General features: G+C 42.4%; 1 protein-coding gene across 1 annotated transcript in view; it reads left to right on the plus strand.

The window, feature by feature from the left end:
• spg11 (SPG11 vesicle trafficking associated, spatacsin) overlaps positions 1-18693 on the plus strand; it is a 190141-nt gene that overhangs the window by 1818 nt on the left and 169630 nt on the right. Inside the window, exons 2-6 of the mRNA XM_073032676.1 lie at positions 4675-4859; positions 7758-7985; positions 10598-10796; positions 12843-12983; positions 14581-14999. Coding sequence (XP_072888777.1) covers positions 4675-4859; positions 7758-7985; positions 10598-10796; positions 12843-12983; positions 14581-14999 — 1172 coding nt within the window. The remainder of the gene's footprint in view (positions 1-4674; positions 4860-7757; positions 7986-10597; positions 10797-12842; positions 12984-14580; positions 15000-18693) is intronic.

The following is an 18693-nucleotide window of genomic DNA, read 5'->3' on the forward strand; positions in this document are numbered from 1 at the left end:
ATTCCTCGAGAAGGCGGTTTCCATTGTGAGGGACCACCTTCATCCAGAACTCTCTTCTCATTACTACCATCCGGCAGGAGGTACAAAGGCCTGAACGCACACTCAACATTTTAGGAACAGCTTCATCCTCTCTGCCATCAGATTTCTGAGCAGTCCATGAACATTCTGCTCTTTTGTTGCACTAAATTTTTTGTATTTCTTATTGCAGTTTATAGTAATTTTAAATGTATTTCATTGTACTGCTGCAAAACAACAAATTCCACGACATAAAATACTGTGCAAAAGTCGTGGGTACATACAGTATATATAGCTAGGGTGCCTAAGAGTTTAGCACAGTACTGCATTTGTCAATGTGGAGTTTGTAAATCCAGCAGAAGCAAAAGGTGTTGAGAATGGTGAGGGTGAAGTACTGTGAAAGGGGGTGGGACAGGTGGCAGGGAAGGGGTGCCAGGGCAGAGGATGATGCGGGTGCAGACACACCCTGCCCTGAGATGCCAGGCAAGGTCATTTGGCTTATTAATCATTTCAGAATGTCTCTCTGGTGCTTCCCACTCCCTCCACTCTCCCTCCCCCTTTTCCCAACCATGATTCCGCTCTCCCTGCCCCCTTCCCACTCTCAGTCCACAATAGAGACCCACATCAGAATCAGGTTTATCATCACTCACACATGTCGCAGCCTGAAATGTCAACTGTTTATTCCTCTCTGTAGATGCTCCCTGACCACCTCCAGTATTTTTTGTGTGTATTACTCTGGATTTCCAGCCTCTGCAGATTCTCTTGTTTTTATGAATCTCTGTACAATGCTTACCAGCCAATAATATATTCAGCAATTCCCCAAATAACACTGCTGCTTGTTATTTCTCTTCCTGCCTTTATTATTTATCCCTAACTGACCACATTCTGGCCACTGCCCACAGTTCCACACAGCTCTGCAGCTGGCTGCATTTCTCCACTTGGAGGTTTCTTGGGAGCTTTGATTCGTTAGAGTTCAAGGGCAAGTTGTTATGAACAGATCTTGTTTTAAAAGGATATGCTTAAGAGAATGCCGAGGGTTTTAACTACGTGGCAATTGTGATAAATCGAATCTGAGTATGATGGACCCAAATGCTGTGGAAATGTGAAGTAAACTCAGTGTTGAAAGCTGCTTTTACAGAGAGAGTAGAACAATCCTGTAGCATTTTTTGTATGCAAGCACACAATTTCTGGGTCAGTATTTTTACCTTGCGTCTATTGTAAATAAACGCCATTAGTAACATAAAATGCCCAGTGCAAAAGACAGGCACTCTCTGGGTTAAGAATGCTTGACTTAATGGGCACCCATGCATATGAACGGACTCTTAGAATATTTTTAGTTCAAAAGTTTGAATGCACATACTTTCATTTCCACAAACTACTTGTTTCCTCTCTCACTCTGTTTTTAGTAATTGTTCTTCCTTTTCAATCTCGTATGCTTTTGGTACCATTCATTACAATATCGTGGAGGTATGATTACCCTTGGAATGACTTCTATGTGTGTTCTGACCTCTGGACAAAATTGATTTATGAGTTTTTAAAGGGAGATTAGCTTTATTTGTCACATGAACATTGAATCATACAGTGAAATGTGTGATTAACACATTCTGAGATGTGGGTTACCTCCTCCTCCAGCACAAGTGTCCAGCGCCAACATAGCATACCCACTTACTTACCCCTACTGGGGCATAGGTCACTGACAGCAGCTCGCCAGAGTCCTCTCCCGGGCCAGTCTTTCATTAAAACCTGTGTGGATGAATGTGCGTCTACAGTAATTTACTGTATGTGACCAAATTAAAAGCTGTGGATGAACCAGGAAGTTTGTAGTCTGCTGAGAGCTAGATCTGTGGTATTGAAGTCTGGTGACTCAGGTCTGTACAAGAAAGCCAGGTACGACTTGCAGAGGGCTGTATCAAGAGCTAAGGAACAATTCCGAATGAGGTTTGAGGCAGAATCAGATGCATGCCAACTCTGACAGGGTTTGCAGGGAATTAACTTCCTACAAAGCGAAGCCAAACATTATGTTTCACTCCCTGACGAGCTCAATGCCTTTTATCCTCACTTTGAAAGGGGGAAGAAAACTATAGCTGTGAGGATCCCTGCAGCACCCAGTGATCCTCTGATCTCTGTCTCGGAGGCCGACTTCAGGCCCTCTTACAAGAGGGCTGAACCCTCACAAGGCAACAGGCCCCAATGGAGTACCTGGTCAGGCTCTGAAAACCTGTGCCAGGTGTGTTCAAAGACACTTTCAATCTCCTTGCTACAGTCAGAAGTTCCCACCTGGTTCAGAAGGACAGCAAGAGCAGGGTGAACTATTGTCCAGTAACGCTCACATCTACAGTGGTGGAGTGTTTTGAGAGGTTGGTCATGGCTAGAATCAGCTCCTGTCTCAGCAAGGACCTGGACCCACTACAATTTGTCTGTTGCCACAATAGGTCAGCGGCAGGTGCAATTTCATTGGCTCTTCACACGGTCTTGGAATACCTGGGCAATACAAATACCTATATCAGGTTGCTGTTTGTTAACCACAGCTCAGCGTTGTTCCTACAGTTCTGATCGATAAGCTACAGAACCTGGGCCTCTGTACCTCACTCTGCAATTGGATCCTCAGCTTCCTAACCAGAATACCACAATCTGAAATAACATTTCAGCCTCACCGATAAGCAACAATGGCACACCTCAGATGTGTGCTTAGCCCACCACTCTACTGTCTCTATACCCATGACTGTGCAGTTAGGTATAGCTCAAATGCCATCTATAAATCTGCTGATGATAGAACCATTGTTGGTAGAATCTCAGATGGTGACGAAAGGGTGTACGGGAATGAGATATACCAGCTAGCTGAGTGGTGTCGCAGCAACAACCTTGCATTGATTGTTAGTAATGAGTTTCAAGCAGCTGATTGTGGACTTCAGAAAGGATAAGACAAGGGAACACACAGCAGTCCTCAAAGAGGGATCAGAAGTGCAGAGAGTGAGCAATTTCAAGTTCCTGGGTGTCCAAATCTCTGAGGATCTAGGAGTTTAAGGAAATTTAGTATGTCACCAGAAACACTCGCAAATTTCTACGGAAGTACTGTGGAGAACATTCTGACAGAGTGCATCACAGTCTGATATGGGGGGGGGGGGGGGCTACTGCACAGGACCAGTAAGCTGCAGAAAATTAACTCCATCATGGACACTGGCCTCCGCAGTGCTGAGGACGTCTTCAAGGAGCGATGCTGTCCATCATTAGGGACCCCCATCATCCAGGTCATGTCCTCTCTCATTGTTACCGTAAGGTAGGTAGGGGTGTGTGTGTGTGTGTGTGTGTGTGTGTGTGTGTGTGTGTGTGTGTGTGTGTGTGTGTGTGTGTGTGTGTGTGTGTGTGTGTGTGTGTGTGTGTGTGTGTGTGTGTGTGCGTGCGCCCACCCCAACTCACTAACTCTAACCTGTGCGTCTCTTTGGAATGTGGGAGGAAACTGGAGCACCCGGAGGAAACCCATTGGTTGTGGGGGAAACAGGCAAACTCCTTACAGGCAGTGGTAGGAATTGAACCCCAATCTTACAGCGGGCACTGTAAATGTTTATGCTGACCACTACACTACCGTTCTGTCCTGTGCCATGCTGTCTTAACAGAATGTGTTCGTTACCTGAGGAGGCTGGAGTTAGAAATAAAAGCAGCAAATGCTGAAGTACTCAGAAAGATGAGCAGTTTCTGTGATGGGAGAATTAGAATCAGAATCTGCACACACACGGTTGCCACTGCCCGCGCCATCTTAGCATCATAACATGAATGAACTTTTCAGGTTGGATGATCTTCCATCAAGCCTTGTGATAACACAAGTTTTGGCTGGGTTGAGTTTTCTCCGTCTTGGCAATTTACTTGTAGATGTTTCGTCACCATGTGAGGAGACATTGTCAGTGCGCTGGTGAAGGCCAACATCCGGAGGACACACCACAATCAATAACGCACTGATGAAGTCTCCTCACATGGTGATGAAACATTTGCAAGTAAATTGCCAGGATCAGAGAACAACTGAACCCAACCATCAACTAACTGAGCCACACATCTTCCGAATTATTTCCAAAACAAGTTTTGTGGCTCAAAGAAATGATGATGCAAAGTAGTAGATGGAAGGAAGGAGAAATGAAGTAAAAGGGATGAAGGAGGTGTTAGTACAGAATTGTTATCTGAAGTCATCAAAGAAATGTGTTGTGCTGGAAGTATAAAATGAAAAAGTTAAAAATGTTAATTATCTTCTAGACTAGAGAGTCCTGATGAAGGGTCTTGGCTGAAAACATTGACTCTATTCCTTTCCATAAATGCTGCCTGACTTGCTGAGTTCATTTACCATTTTGTGTGTGTTGCTCTGAATCATCTTCAAGCTGGATTATATTAAAGTTTGATTTTAATGACAGTAATTGAGTGTAGCAAAGAGCTCTTACTCAGTTAGTCATGCCTTAATGAGTTTCAGATAGGCGAGATTGTTGTGAATCCTGCATCTATCGTTGATGTTGGTCATATAGAAGTTAAAGTCCACCTGTTGCACATAAGCTGCTGTTAGCAATTTCCTGGTATAAATGGCTGTCTGGTGTAACCACAGATGGTGTATCATTAGGGATTTGATGTATTTCTCCTCAAGCTGATGTATTTTCTCTGCCTGTGACACTTCTGTTACAGCTTTGTTTGGGAAACAACTGAGAATTTACAGACTTCACCCAACAGTGGACGTCTTCTTGCTGTCAGTAACCACAATGATTTGGGGATCTACAATTTCCAAGTCCAAGACGGCATCTGTGACGTTACCAACACTCACAGCTGCAGTGAAGAGGCACTCAAGAAGCTAGTTGAAAAGAAACACCTCAGTAAGTAATGTTGCTGTGTTTGTTAAAGAAATCTGCATAGACCAAAAAAGTGGCAGCGTGATGTGATAGACAGGACCATTTGGTTTTCCAGTTGTAGGAGGGTGGATGACTGTAGACCTGCAGAGAAACCATCTTCATTGCACAAATCTGTCAAGCAGTCCTGTAGGTGCTGTGGGAGAAGGAGTTGTATGTAGTTCCCTGAAGAGTTTGTAAAACGCCATTTAGCAGAATGCCTCCTTACTAGACCTAACAAGCACCAAGGTGCTGCTTAGCTAGCTCTTGAGGTATGCCTTCCCAGACAGATCCTTCATGCACATTTAGGGTCTCAATCCCATTGCTACACTTGAGACAGCTACAGTGTGGATCAGATGATTGTCCAGTTCCCCATCTCGAGATGGCTGCATTCTGGATGAAATATTTGTCCAATTTCTCACCTTTAGATGGCTGCAGTGTGAATGAGATGATTGTCCAATTCCACATCTCGATTTGTTTGCAGTGAGGGTGAGGTGATTGTCCTGATCTTGAGATGGCTGCAGTGTGGATATGGTAATGCCTAATTCCTTCTGGGTTGTGGTATTTGCCAAGAGGTCTAGAAAGAGGGAAAGCAGTCCTTGCCAAGTTTTACCCTGCGTTACAGAGGACACTGATTTCCAGGTTGCTCTTAGGCACGTACACTGAAACTAATCTCAGCTGCTGCTGGAAGATCATCCATTTTGTGACAGAATGTACAAAATTTGTTGATCTCTCAGTGTGAGATGTCAGCGAGTGAATGCTGCCGACCAGCATGTTCCAACATGCAGCTTTCCTCCAGATGCTCTGGTTCCCTCTCACATTCCATTGTAACCATTAAACCAGTGAACCTGAATGTCTTTGAATTGTTGGAGAAAACCAGAGCACCTGGAGGAAACCCAATGGTCACTGGGAGAACGCACAAACTTCTGACGGGCAGCTGTGGGGGTTGAACCCGAGACACTGGTGCTGTATCGGTGCTATGCTACCGTGTCGCCCCATCTAAGAGTATCATAATGCCCCTGTCTGTCTCCACCACCATCCCTGGTAGGGTACTCCACACACCCACCACTCTCTGTTAAAAAAGAAATTTGTCTCTGACATCCCCACTATACTTTCCCTCCAGTTGCTTCCGGCGCTAACGTAGCATGCCCACAACTTATGAGCCCATACTAACCGGTACATCTTAAGAAGGTGGGAGGAAACCCACAGGGAGTACATACAAACTCCTCACAGGCAGCAGCAGGAATTGAACCTGGGTCTCTGGTGCTGTAATAGTGTTACACTATCATGCCACCCATTTAATTTTTAGACTGTTCCTGTTCCTAATCTCCTCAACCAGTGAAAATTGTTTCTCTCAGTCCTTTAAGTTTCTATAATATAACAAATGTATTTGCAAGTTTAGTAAGAATATGCACAGAACGAACAGTGCTGGGTCGGAGCTGTAAAATGTATTTGCAGTTGGTTCAGAAAGCTGATTTTTCATTCTCTTTGTTTCATTAATACTATGCAGTACACAGAATCATTTATTCATTTATTTGTTCATTTATCAAGGCTGCCTTGTAAATGATTGTTGAGGGATTTCTGCATTGCGGAATTATGAGACTGTTTTATCCTCAATAGCTGTTCACTTGCATTAGTGTGACATTACTGCGCTGGTGCAGAGTTCAGGTGTAGATTAGAAATTAACACATCACATGATTTTTCTAAAAAGTCTATGGGTCCAGATCATCCCATTCTACTCTGCCTGTCTCCTCACAAGTGGTTAATTTTAAAATTCGATCCTCATTGCAGCCCCTGTAAAGAAAACCCAACCATCCCTTTCATAGCAGAAGCTGTCCCTTTGGCCCACCTAGTCTGTGCTGAACTGTTATTCTACTCTATCTCTGCTCACAAGTGGTTAATTCCAAAGGTCAATCCTGTCAGTCCTTGTTGCAGAGATCCTAACCATCCATTTCTTACTGAAATATAGAGCACTACAGCACAGAAACAGGCCCTTCAGCCCATCTAGTCTGTGCCAAATTATTCTGCTCTATCTCTATGTCCAAGTGGTTAATTCCAAATGTCAGTCTTCATTGTGGCAAGTCTAACCATCTTTTCGTAGACAGCCATAGAGCATTACAGCGTAGAAACAGGCCCTTCAGCCCATCTAATCGGTGCCAAACCGTTTTCCTGCCGAATACCATCTAGCTGCACCTGGACCATGGCTCTCCATACCCCTACTATCGATGTATTCATCCAAACTTCTCTTAATTATTGTAATCAAGCCCACATCCACCCACCTGAATAAGACCAAAGCTGTGTGTTTTTTAAAAAATTGTACATGGGATGTGGTGTGGCTGGTCACACTGCTGTTTATTGGCCATTTTTAATTAATTACCCTTGGGAAGCTGGTGATGAGACGTCTCCTAGTGGGGAAGACATTTTCTTGGTCTGGCTAAAAGATGGGGGGGAGGCGAAGAATAAAATAAAATTACTTTTTTTATTGTACCATATAGTACTCTTTTTTAAAATATATGTCTTGTACTTTGTAGCTCTGCCTAAAAGAAGGCAAAGATAAACCATTTCTGTAGAAAAATTTGCCAAGAACAATCACGGTCATGACAGATGATTGCTCACATCATACGACACGGCACATCATCATGATGATGATGATGACTGTGGGCTGCCACAAAAACAACTAATTGATGATCAACCTAATTCTGATGAGGTTCTTTGTTTTCTCTCAATATTTTTCAAACAGTAGCTGATATATTATTGAGCATTTCTAAATGGTTTTAAGACGTTTCTATTTTTGATTGAAGAAGTCAAACTGCCTAAATTAGGTGAGGCACTTGCTAATTCTTCTGAAGTTAGACAATTACCAAGCAAGCTGTTTTCGATTTCTAGGTTTACCACCATCTTTTACTCTGAAGATTTTGTCATTTAAAAGCAGCACATCCTTCATACTGCTCGACAATTGCACGCTGCTTCACCTGTCTTGGTTGGAAGATGCTGCTGAAGCAGATATTTTAGATGCTTTTAGACTTTGTCTGCCTCCTGAAGTTCCAGCGAGGATAACAGATTGCCAGATCTGCCAAGAAATACTTTTTCTACTGGACACTGCAGGCTGCATTTGTATCCTTTGTAGTTCTGAACACCTTAATACAAATTACTGGCACCACTCATCACACCAGTAGTGTTATACTGTTTACTTTTTAACTTGTGTGGTAAATGCATCTTATGCTAAAAATCAATCTTCTGGAATATATTTTATTATTTGTAGTAATATTAACTTAAGTGTTATCTGTACTCTGCTGAGCACCTTGGTCCGGAGGAACACCGTTTCGTTTGGCAGTATACACGTTCGTGGCTGAATGACAGTGAATTTGAATGTGAATACAGAAATAGAGCACACTTGTGGCAATAGATTTATCACAGGGCTTGGATCACATTATATCAGGAGTTCCCAACCTGGGGTCCACAGATCCCTTGTTTAATGGTATTGGTCCGTGACATGAAAAGGTTGGGAACCCTTGCTTTAGATGGACATAGAGAAGTTGTTAAAGGTGTTTTTGGCTGGGGTTCGGTGATGATGTTTATTAAATTTAACATGGTGATTTAAAAAAAAAAGTAACAACACACACAAAATGCTGGTGGAACACAGCAGGCCAGGCAGCGTCTATAGGGAGAAGCACTGTCGACGTTTCGGGCCGAGTCCTGATGAAGGGCTCCTTATAGATGCTGCCTGGCCTGCTGTGTTCCACCAGCATTTTGTGTGTGTTGTTTGAATTTCCAGCATCTGCAGATTTCCTCGTGTTTGCTCCCCAAAACGTAACACTCATTTTGCAATTTACTCATCCACGGTAGTACTTCGCTTTATTTACTCTCACTAGCTCCCAATGAATTAATATTCGTGTGACGGGTTCAAAACAAGCTGGTTTAGTGTGCATACTGTTATAAAGACACAACCAGTGAACCGTTCCTGTTCATTTTCTGAACATTCAGGTGTAATGCTTCTTAATTATTCTTGCCTCTGTGATTGAATACATTTTAAAAAAATCAATATTTTAAAAATTAAAGCTGTAATTGCATTCGCTAAAGGAAATTCTAATGGCATAGCTTTTAAGACCAGCATATTTAAAAATGTTTTATTTACTGAGAGGTACAACATGGAATAGGTCCTACTGGCCCTTTGAGCTACACCACCCAGAAATCCCCACCAACCCCAATTTAACCCTGACCTAATCATGGGACAATTTAGAATGACCAATTAATCTACTTGGTACATCTTTGGATTGGGGGGGGGGGGGGGTAACCAGTGCACCTGCAGAAAACCTACACATTCCATGGGGAGAAATTTCAGAGACTCTTTAGAGAGGACACTGGGACTGAACTCCAAACTCCAATGGCCCAAGCTGTAATAGTGTTGTGCTAACAAGAGTTAACCCTCTGTGCCTCTCTCCCCTTTCAACTTTCTGCTTCTTTATCTCTACAGTTCTTTCATGCTTATCCCCTCCCCCCTTTATCTTTCCTCTGATTGCGCCTCTAGGTCCTACCCCCCTCACCTATCTCTATTACTGGGCTTTGGTTGTCTCTTCCTCCCCATTCCTGATGAAGGGTCTCGGCCCGAAACGTTGGCTACTCTTTTCTCACGGATGCTGCCTGACCTGCTGAGTTCTTCCAGCGTTGTGTACGTATTCTTTGATCCACAGCATCTGCAGTTGTATTTTTGTGTCTTGAAGCGTTAACCCAACACTGTATGATTGCAATGCCGTATTTATCTTTATACACACTCATTTTCAAAGATGTATGTTGATTGTTGGTTTATAATAACCATTCTCTGAGCTTAATTTCTGACTTCAGTGTGTTTATTTTTCTTCATTGCTCTGTGGTAGTTCATAAGACAAAATTGGACTACTTGGCCTGTCGAGTCTTATTCTGCCATTCCATCATGGCCAATTTATTTTCCCTCTCAACCCCAGTCTCCTACCTTCTCCTAACCTGGACAGAGTTTCATGTTTGCTCATCTTTGCCTATCAATAGTCTTACCATCCTCCCAGTTTCTATTCCAATCACATTTTAATCAGCGAAGATAATGATAGGATGAGGAGCTAATTACCTACAGTACTATGCTATGTGAATTGTATTTGTTTAGAGGAACTGGACCTAAAATAGATATTAAAATGAGCATTTGTGGGAATGATGTGCTAATTGGTGATGAAGGACAGTGCAACATACACATAAGTACAACTGTGAAGTGGAAGGAAAGAGAAGCAGGAAAAGTTCTTTGAATTATTTTTATTTGTTTGCTTGTTCACTCAGCTTCACTTGCCCCATCAATGAACTCTTCCCACAACCTGTGGACTCACTTTCAAGGACTCTTCACTTCATATTCTCAATACTTATTACTTATTTTTGTTATTTTTATTTATTTCTGTTTGCGTTTGCACAGTTTATTGTCTTTTGCACACTGGTTGAACGCCCAAGTTGGTGCGGTCTTTCACTGATTATGTTATGGATTTATTGAGTATGCCCACAAGAAAATGAATGTCAGGGTTGTAAATAGTGTCATGTGTACTTTGATAATAAATTACTTTGAAAGTTATTTAAAGACAAAGTGCAGAACATGCCTTCCTGCCCAACAAACTGTCGCCCAGCAACTCACCTATTTAACCCCAGCCTGACCTGTGAGTTCCTCCAGCTCCTTTGTGTGGTGTCAAATTCCTCAATATAATACTCTTTATAAGACATTTGTGATACAGTGGATGGTAAGCAGCTTGGGAATGTTGATCTTAAGCTCTGCCAGGCTGGAGTAAATGAAGAGGATGACGAGCCCTGTGACTTAACCCACCTGAGCAGACTTGATTTATCGCCTGACTTGGATGTTGCTGTTGCTGTAAACTGCTTCAACTGCGCTATTTGCATCAACTTGAACAGTTTTTTCAGGTAAAGTTATTCTGTATGTTTTTATTATAAAGGTAGAAATGATCAGAATTTCAATTAATGTTAGTCAAATTGCTTCATTGAAGTATATCATGTGAGAAATGCACTCAGTGGCCACTTTATTTGGTACCTCCTGTACCTAATATAGTTGCCGCTGAGTGTATATTCATGGTTTTCTTCTGTTTTAGCCAGATCTTCAGAGTTGTGCATTCAGAGAAGGTCTTCTGCACACCACTGTTGTAACACGTGGTTATCTGAGTTACTGTCGCCTTCCTGTCAGCTTGAACCAGTCTGACCATTCTCCTCTGAACTCTCTCATTAACAAGACACTTTTGCCCACAGAACTGCTGCTCGCTGGATGTTTTTTGTTTTTCACACCATTCTCTGTAAACCCTAGAGCCTGTTGATTGTGAAAATCCCCGCAGGTTCTGAGAAACTCAAAACCGCCTCATCTGGCACCAACAATCATTCCACGATCAAGGTGACTCAAATCACATTTCTTCCCCATTCTGATGTTTGGTCTTTTATGCATCGAGTTGCTGCCACATGATTGGCTGACTAGAAATTTGCATTTATGAGCAGGTGTACCTGATAAAAGAGCCACTGAATATATATTACAAAGAAACAATTTAAATCCTGTCCTCTGAAAATGCTGTTCTTGAAGTAGTGAACCAGGGGTCCTTTCACACTCACCTATTTGTGCCCATACCATATGCTATATGCTTTTTTATTCACTTGACACCTCTGTCATGTGTGTTATATTTTGAGTGGAATACTGACCACTGTCTTTAAACCGAGAATTCCTGCTAATTTAGCCAAATCCACTGTAAGCTTGATGGGTCAATTGGTCTCCCATGTTGTAAGGAAAAATGGAACAAGTGTGTTTGTTGTGTACAAACCGCTTTGTCCATGCATTGTGGCTCTTCTCTACCTGGTGGTAGTTAGGAGGAGGCACATGCTGAACATTTAATATGAAAAATAATGATATCCACCAGGAATTCTGGCCAGAAGTTGAGTTTATTGTTATATACATAAGCACATATATGCACAGGTATAATGACAAGCTTGCAGCAGCATCATGGGCATATCAAATGAGTTGCAGCTTAAATTATACATGCCTCTCTCGGGGTCCCCACCTCCTTCCCTTTCTCTCATAGTTCACTCTCCTGTCGTATCAGATTCCTTTTCCACCTCCTATCGCCTCTCAGCTTCTTACTTCATCCCCCTTCCTCTACTTGCTTGGCTTCACCTATCAACTTCTCACTTGTCTCCCTTTCCTCCCCACACCTTATTCTGACTTCTTGTATGTGGATGGTAGGGGTGGGGAGAGCAATGGAGCAGGTCGATGGGAGTAGGCAGTTTAAATGGTTCAACACAGACTAGATGGTCCAAAGGACCTGTTTCTGTACTGTACTTGTCTATGACTATGACTTAAAGAAGTTTCTGAGTTGCAGATTAAATTTAAGGATAAAGATTAGCTTTATTTGTCACAACAAGTAGTGAAGGGAGTTGTTTGCGTCAATGACCAACACAATCTGAGGATGTGCTGGGAGCAGCCTGCAAGTGTTGCCAGGCTTCCAGCACCAACGTAGCATGCCCACTATTTACCAACCTTAACTACTAGATCTTTGGACTTTGGGAAGAAACTGGAACTGGAATACTCGGAGGAAACCCATGAATGTACAAACTCCTTACAGACAGTGACAGAATTGAACTCCAATTGGTGATCGCTGGCACTGTAAAGCAATTGCACTAACCACTATGCTACCGTGCTACACTAATTTGTCATGGAACAAGTTCCAATATCCTCAGTTTCCTCACCAGTTAGCAATTCCAATCATTTGTGGTTTATATGTAGATTATTATAGCACCTTTATGCATGACCATTATGCATGATCATTTCAAAGCCACACTGACTGAGGGCAGTGTTGAAGGTCCACTGGTAATTAAAAGGACTGTTTCAACATCACTTCTGCTTTTGTGGAGCTTTGGTAAAATTCAAGATTGATTTAATATGTGAAATCTCAGCTTGTATTATTATTCTTGCAGAGAACATCCTGATCACCTACAGCGTGCCAGTAAAGACTACAATGATGAATCTTTGAGAGCGCCTGCTGGCATTGATGAGGATGATCTTGCAAGTTCTCTGTACAGTGATAAAGTGCTTAATTTCCCATTTCAAACAGATAGGTAAGGCTCGAAGCTATCAAATTTAATGACAGTTTAAATAAATATATTTAAAGTGAAATGAGTTGTGTATTACATTTATTATTAATGCATATATTGAAATAATTGGCCAAAAATCCAAAGGGAAAATTGGAATATTTTATACTGACCTTAATAACCTGGAAAGTTTTGCTTGAAAGCATTTTCATTTGGAACTTTTAAAAGAAATTGGATTAAAACTTGGAACAGAAATAAATTACAGGGCTACAGGCAAGGTGCTGGAGAACAGAGTGACTGGTAATCATCTTCAAGTGGCTAGAATATATACTTAGGACTGAATGGCATTTTGTATTTTACAGTTTTATATTGTACATTTATATTATCCTATCTCAATATTTAGCTGGTGCATTTTGTACACAGTTGTCCCAGATGTATCTAATCTTTTGATCTATATAAGTGTACTGAGGGAAAAAAGTAAACAAAATTTTATTCGATACCACATCTGAAACTCATCATCACATACCAGTACAAGCATATGTACAGTACATTAAGTATTTTAACGGCTTAAATTCCAATTGAAATCCGCTCAAATCACTGATCCCTTTAAGGTCCGCGGCTGTGCAATAACAGAAATGCTCCCAAACGCACCCTTTGTTGCCGCACGGCAGGAATTTTCTCCTTTATAATGTAAATGTAATTTTGAAATCTATGTTAATATAATTGTGAAATCCCCTGTAATTAGTTGTGTTGATAAATATAATCATAAATTTTCTCAATAATAAGCATACCACAACCTTTACTTTGAAATGTTTAAAGCTTCAATGTATTTACATTGTGACAATAAACACAGAGTGGAAGTCGGCAGCTCATTGTTGATAAACCGCTGGCCCACTGGATGGCAACACTGTCTTAAGTTTAAAAGTTTACAAAACATGAAAGATCTTATTTGTACTATATTTCATTATACCTTTCAATTAATAAATAAAATCAGAAGTATGTGATTTTTCAATTTTCATTCTAAATATAGTATGCATGTTGGTGGCATCCGTCGGTCTCGAGAGACCATGGATCTGCGCCTGGAGTTTCCAGGGCGCAGGCCTGTGTAGGGTTGTATGGGAGACCGGCAGTTGCCCAAGCTGCAGGCCTTCCCCTCTCCACGCCACCGATGTTGTCCAAGGGAAGGGCACTAGGACCCATGCAGCTTGGCACCGGTGACGTCGCAGGGCAATGTGTTGTTAAGTGCCTTGCTCAAGGACACAAACACACTGCCTCAGCTGAGGCTCGAACCAGTGACCTTCAGGTTACTAGTCTGATGCCTTGCCCACTAGGCCACGCACAAACACTATAGTATGCATATTACTATTAAAAAACCACTTAAAGTGCTGCATGGTTTTCAGGCCATGTATATATTTCCTACTCAGAACAATGGTTGGTCTGCACAGCTGTTTAAAAAAAATTATTAGAGGGAACATTGGCTCAAATCTTCCTCCTCTCGCCCAACCTTGGCCTCAGAGAAAGACTGTTTAGTTTTGTTTGTGTATGGTTGAATTTGAAGCTTATTGTTGCATTTTTATTGTGAAGTTTATTGTTTTGAAGCATATTATGTTTATGTTTAATAAAGATCCTGGACAGCCCAATTGAGAGCTTTCTACAACAAGACAAAAGTATCACCAGAAGAAAAATTCCTGACAAAGTCTTTCACTCCCTGGTATCATCTCTCCAGTTGGAAATCAAACGCTACACCCTGTCATACCAGTTCTCGGCAATCAAATGGTTTTGGACACGAGGAGGGTCTAAACAGACAAGAAAATAAATGGTTCAGAATCTTTCAGCTACAGGGGCTGAAGGAATCCATGAGTATAGAGACGGTGTCAGTCTCTGGTTTCAGTGTTTTATTCACCCTCGTTGCTGCTGACTCTGAAGCAATGACTATTGCATTCTGGGACTTGGAAACTGAAGGAGTGACGTACCATCACATAGATGGCCATTCCTTACCCGTAGAAGGAGGTGGCAAAGATGAATTATGCCTGTTTCTCACAGGTAAGCGTTTGATACTTCAACTAAGTATGTATTTGTTTTAATCGCTTCTATCTGGTACATCTCCAATAACTCAGTGTTTTCAGTTTCTTCCATACCGACAAAACCAGAATCAGTTTTAAGAGACTGAAGAAAGATAAGAGTTTTATTTGTCACATGTACTTCAAAACATACTGTACTGTAAAGTGCATCGTCTGCATCAAATCAAATCTCCAAGGATTGTGCCGGGGCAACACTTAGGTGTCACCACGCTTCTGGCACCAATATAGCATCCCCACAATTCACTACTCTAACCTGTGCGTCTTTGGACGAGAGGACACTGGATACATCACTAAACAATTCCTGTTAAATGAATGTTTTAAGTTTCTTCTTTACAGGGTAGGATCAGAATCAGGTTTATTGTCATTGACATATGTTGTGAAATTTGTTTTTTTACATGAACAGTATAATGCAAGACGTAAAATATTAAGAAAAGTTACGATAAGAAATATTTTTAAAAAGTATATAAATAGAGCAAAATAGTGAGTTAGTGTTAATGGACAGTTCAGAAATCTGATGGCAGAAGGCACTAAGCTGTTCCGATAACATTGAGTGTGCATCCTCAGGCTCCTGTGCCTCCACCCTGATTGTAGTAATGAAAAGAAGGCATGTCCTGGGTGGTGAGGGTCCTTCATGGTGGCAGAACACAGCAACCATTCCATCTCAGCAACGGTGTATTGACCACTTTTAGAAAAGTGAGGTTTGTGCTGCTTTATTCCCCAGCAGTGTGGCCTGGTGTGAGGGTGGCCCCTCTGTTGATGATAGATTAATTCTCAAGTCAAGACAATTCCCTGGATGAAGTGTGTGGCAGACAGCTGGTATCTCGATTTAAAATTAGCAGATTTCCAGTGAGTGAGTTTGTTGAACGCCCATGAGATGGCTTTTTAGAGCAGTTTGTCGTTGAGCATACTTGGGAACCAGCTATACTGGATTGGTGTTGTGTAGTGGACTGGAAGCAATCAGGGAGCTTAAGATAGAAGAACCCTTAGGAAGTAGCGATCACAATATGGTTGAGTTCAACTTGAAATTTGATAGGGAGAAAGTAAAGTCTGATGTAGCAGTATTTCAGTGGAGTAAAGGAAATTACAGAGATATGAGAGAGGAGTTGGCCAAAATTGGAAGGAGATGCTGGCAAGATGACAGCAGAACAACAATGGTGTGAATTTCTGGGAAAAATGAGGAAGGTGCAGGATAGATGTATTCCAAAAACAAAGAAATACTCAAATGGCAAAATAGTACAACCATGTCTGACAAGGGAAGTCAAAGCTAATGTAAAAGCAAAAGAGAGGGCATACAACAAAGCAAAAATTATTGGGAAGACAGAGGATTGGGACTAACCCCACAGAGAGCAACTAAAAGAATCATCAGGAGGGAAAAGATGAAATGTGAAAGCAAGCTATCAAACAATATCAAAGTGGATAGTAAAAGTTTTTTCAAGTATGTTAAAAACTAAAAGAGAGATGAGAGTGGATGTAGGACTGCTAGAAAATGAAGCCAGAGAATAGGAACAGGGGGCAAGGAGGTGGCAGATAAACTAAGAGTATTTTGCATCAGACTTCACTGTGGGAGACACCAGCGATTTGCCAGGTGTTGAAAGGTGTGAGGGAAGAGAAGTGAATGCAGGTACTATTACAAGGGAGAAGATGCTCAAAAACTTGAAACACCTAAGGGTCCATAGGTCATCTGGACTAGATAAACTGCATCCTAGGGTTCTGAAAGAGGTAGCAGTAGGGTCTGTGGAGGCATTAGTGATGATCTTTCAAACATCATTGGACTCTGGCATGGTGCTAAAGGACTGAACAATTGCAAATGTCATGCCCCTCTTTAAGAAAGGAGGAAGGCAGCAGAAAGGAAATCGTGGACCTGTTAGCCTGACCTCAGTGGCTGGGGAGATGTTGGAGTCAATTGTTAAGGATGAGGTGATGGAGTACTTGGTGACACAGGAGAAGATAGGACAAAGTCAGCATGGTTTCCTTCAGGGAAAATCCTATGAAGTTAAGAGCCCATGGTATTACAGGAAAGTTACTAACATGGTTAGAGCATTGGCTGATTTCTTTGAGGAGGCTTCAAGTGGGATGTAAAGGGGGATGTAGTGGATGTTGTATATTTGGATTTTCAGAAGGCCTTTGACAAGGTGCCACACATGAGGCTGCTTACCAAGTTAAAAGCCCATGGGGTTACAGAAAAGTTATTAACATGGTTAGAGCATTGGCTGATTGGTAGGAGGTAGCAAGTTGGAATAAAAGGATCCTTTTCTAGTTGGCTGCCAGTGACTAGTGGATTTAAACTAGTGTTAAAAACTTATACCAGAACAATTTTTAACATGGATATAGCCCATATTAAATACGTTTAAGGCTACAAGTTTGTTCTTATGTCAATGAAGGTCATCCAGGTCGTTGTATATCAAGCAGTGGTAAATCAAGGCAACTGGACTTGCTGTGTTCTCTAGAAGATGTTTTGCCACGCATCCAAGTGCCACAAGTCCCTGTGTTTTTTAAACCTACAAACACACTCAGACAGAAACACGTCCATCCAGGGATCCTACACCCAAACATAAACAGAGCAATATTGTATATGTAGTGAGAGCAGACAAAACAACCTCTTCACAAACAAATCGCCCAACATAGGGCTAACACTCAGGTTAGGACTCAGCTATAAAGGACAAGGGGCACTCCTTTGATTATAACAATGTGCACATTTTGGGCAGGGAGTACAGGTGGTTTGAAAGAGGGGTTAAAGAAACCATCTTTGTCAAACTGGAAGACCCATCCCTGAACAGAGGGGGTGGGGTACGACATCACCTATCAGCTACTTACAATGCATACCTAACATCTCTACCCTTGGATGACAGCAGAGGTGCGTGTGCTGCTGAGGACCCGTGACTCTGCCTTCAGAGCAGGCAACAAGGCAGCCCTAACAACAGCGAGGGCCAGACTGTCCTGGGCCATCAGAGGGGCAAAGTGTGCACACGCCCAGCGAATCCACAGCCACTTCCAGGACAGCGGCGACACGCGGCGCATGTGGAAGGGCATCCAGGACATCACCAATTACAGGACAACATCACCTGACCTCCTCCAACTGACCAGGTGCTGTGTCTCACCGTGGCCGATGTGAGGGGAACCCTGTGCAGGGTCAACCCACGGAAGGCTGCTGGACCAGACAACATCCCTGGCACAGTGCTTGGAGGATGTGCAGATCAGCTAGCAGATGTTCTCACTGACATCTTCAACATTTCCCTGAGCAGCGCCGTTGTTCCAACGTGCTTCAAGGTTGCCACCATCGTCCCCGTGCCAAAGAAGTTTTCAGTGTCCTGCCTCAATGGCTACCGTCCCATTACATTCACATCCATCATCATGAAGTGTTTCGAGACGCTCGTCATGAGGCACATCAAAACCCTGCTGGACCCCCTTCAGTTTGCGTACCATCCCAACAGTTCAACAACCTCCACCCTCCACCTGGCCCTAACCCACCTGGACAAAAAAGGCACATGTGTTCGGATGCTCTTCATAGACTTTAGTTCAGCATTCAACACAATCATCCCTCAGAAACTGTTTGGAAAGCTGAGCCTACTGGGCCTGAACACCTCCCTCTGCAACTGGATCCTAGACTTCCTGACTGGGAGACCTCAGTCAGTCCAGATCGGAGGCAGCATCTCCAA

Source organism: Hemitrygon akajei, chromosome 30 (assembly GCF_048418815.1).
Source record: "Hemitrygon akajei chromosome 30, sHemAka1.3, whole genome shotgun sequence".
In the NCBI taxonomy this organism is placed as follows: Eukaryota; Metazoa; Chordata; class Chondrichthyes; order Myliobatiformes; family Dasyatidae; genus Hemitrygon; species Hemitrygon akajei.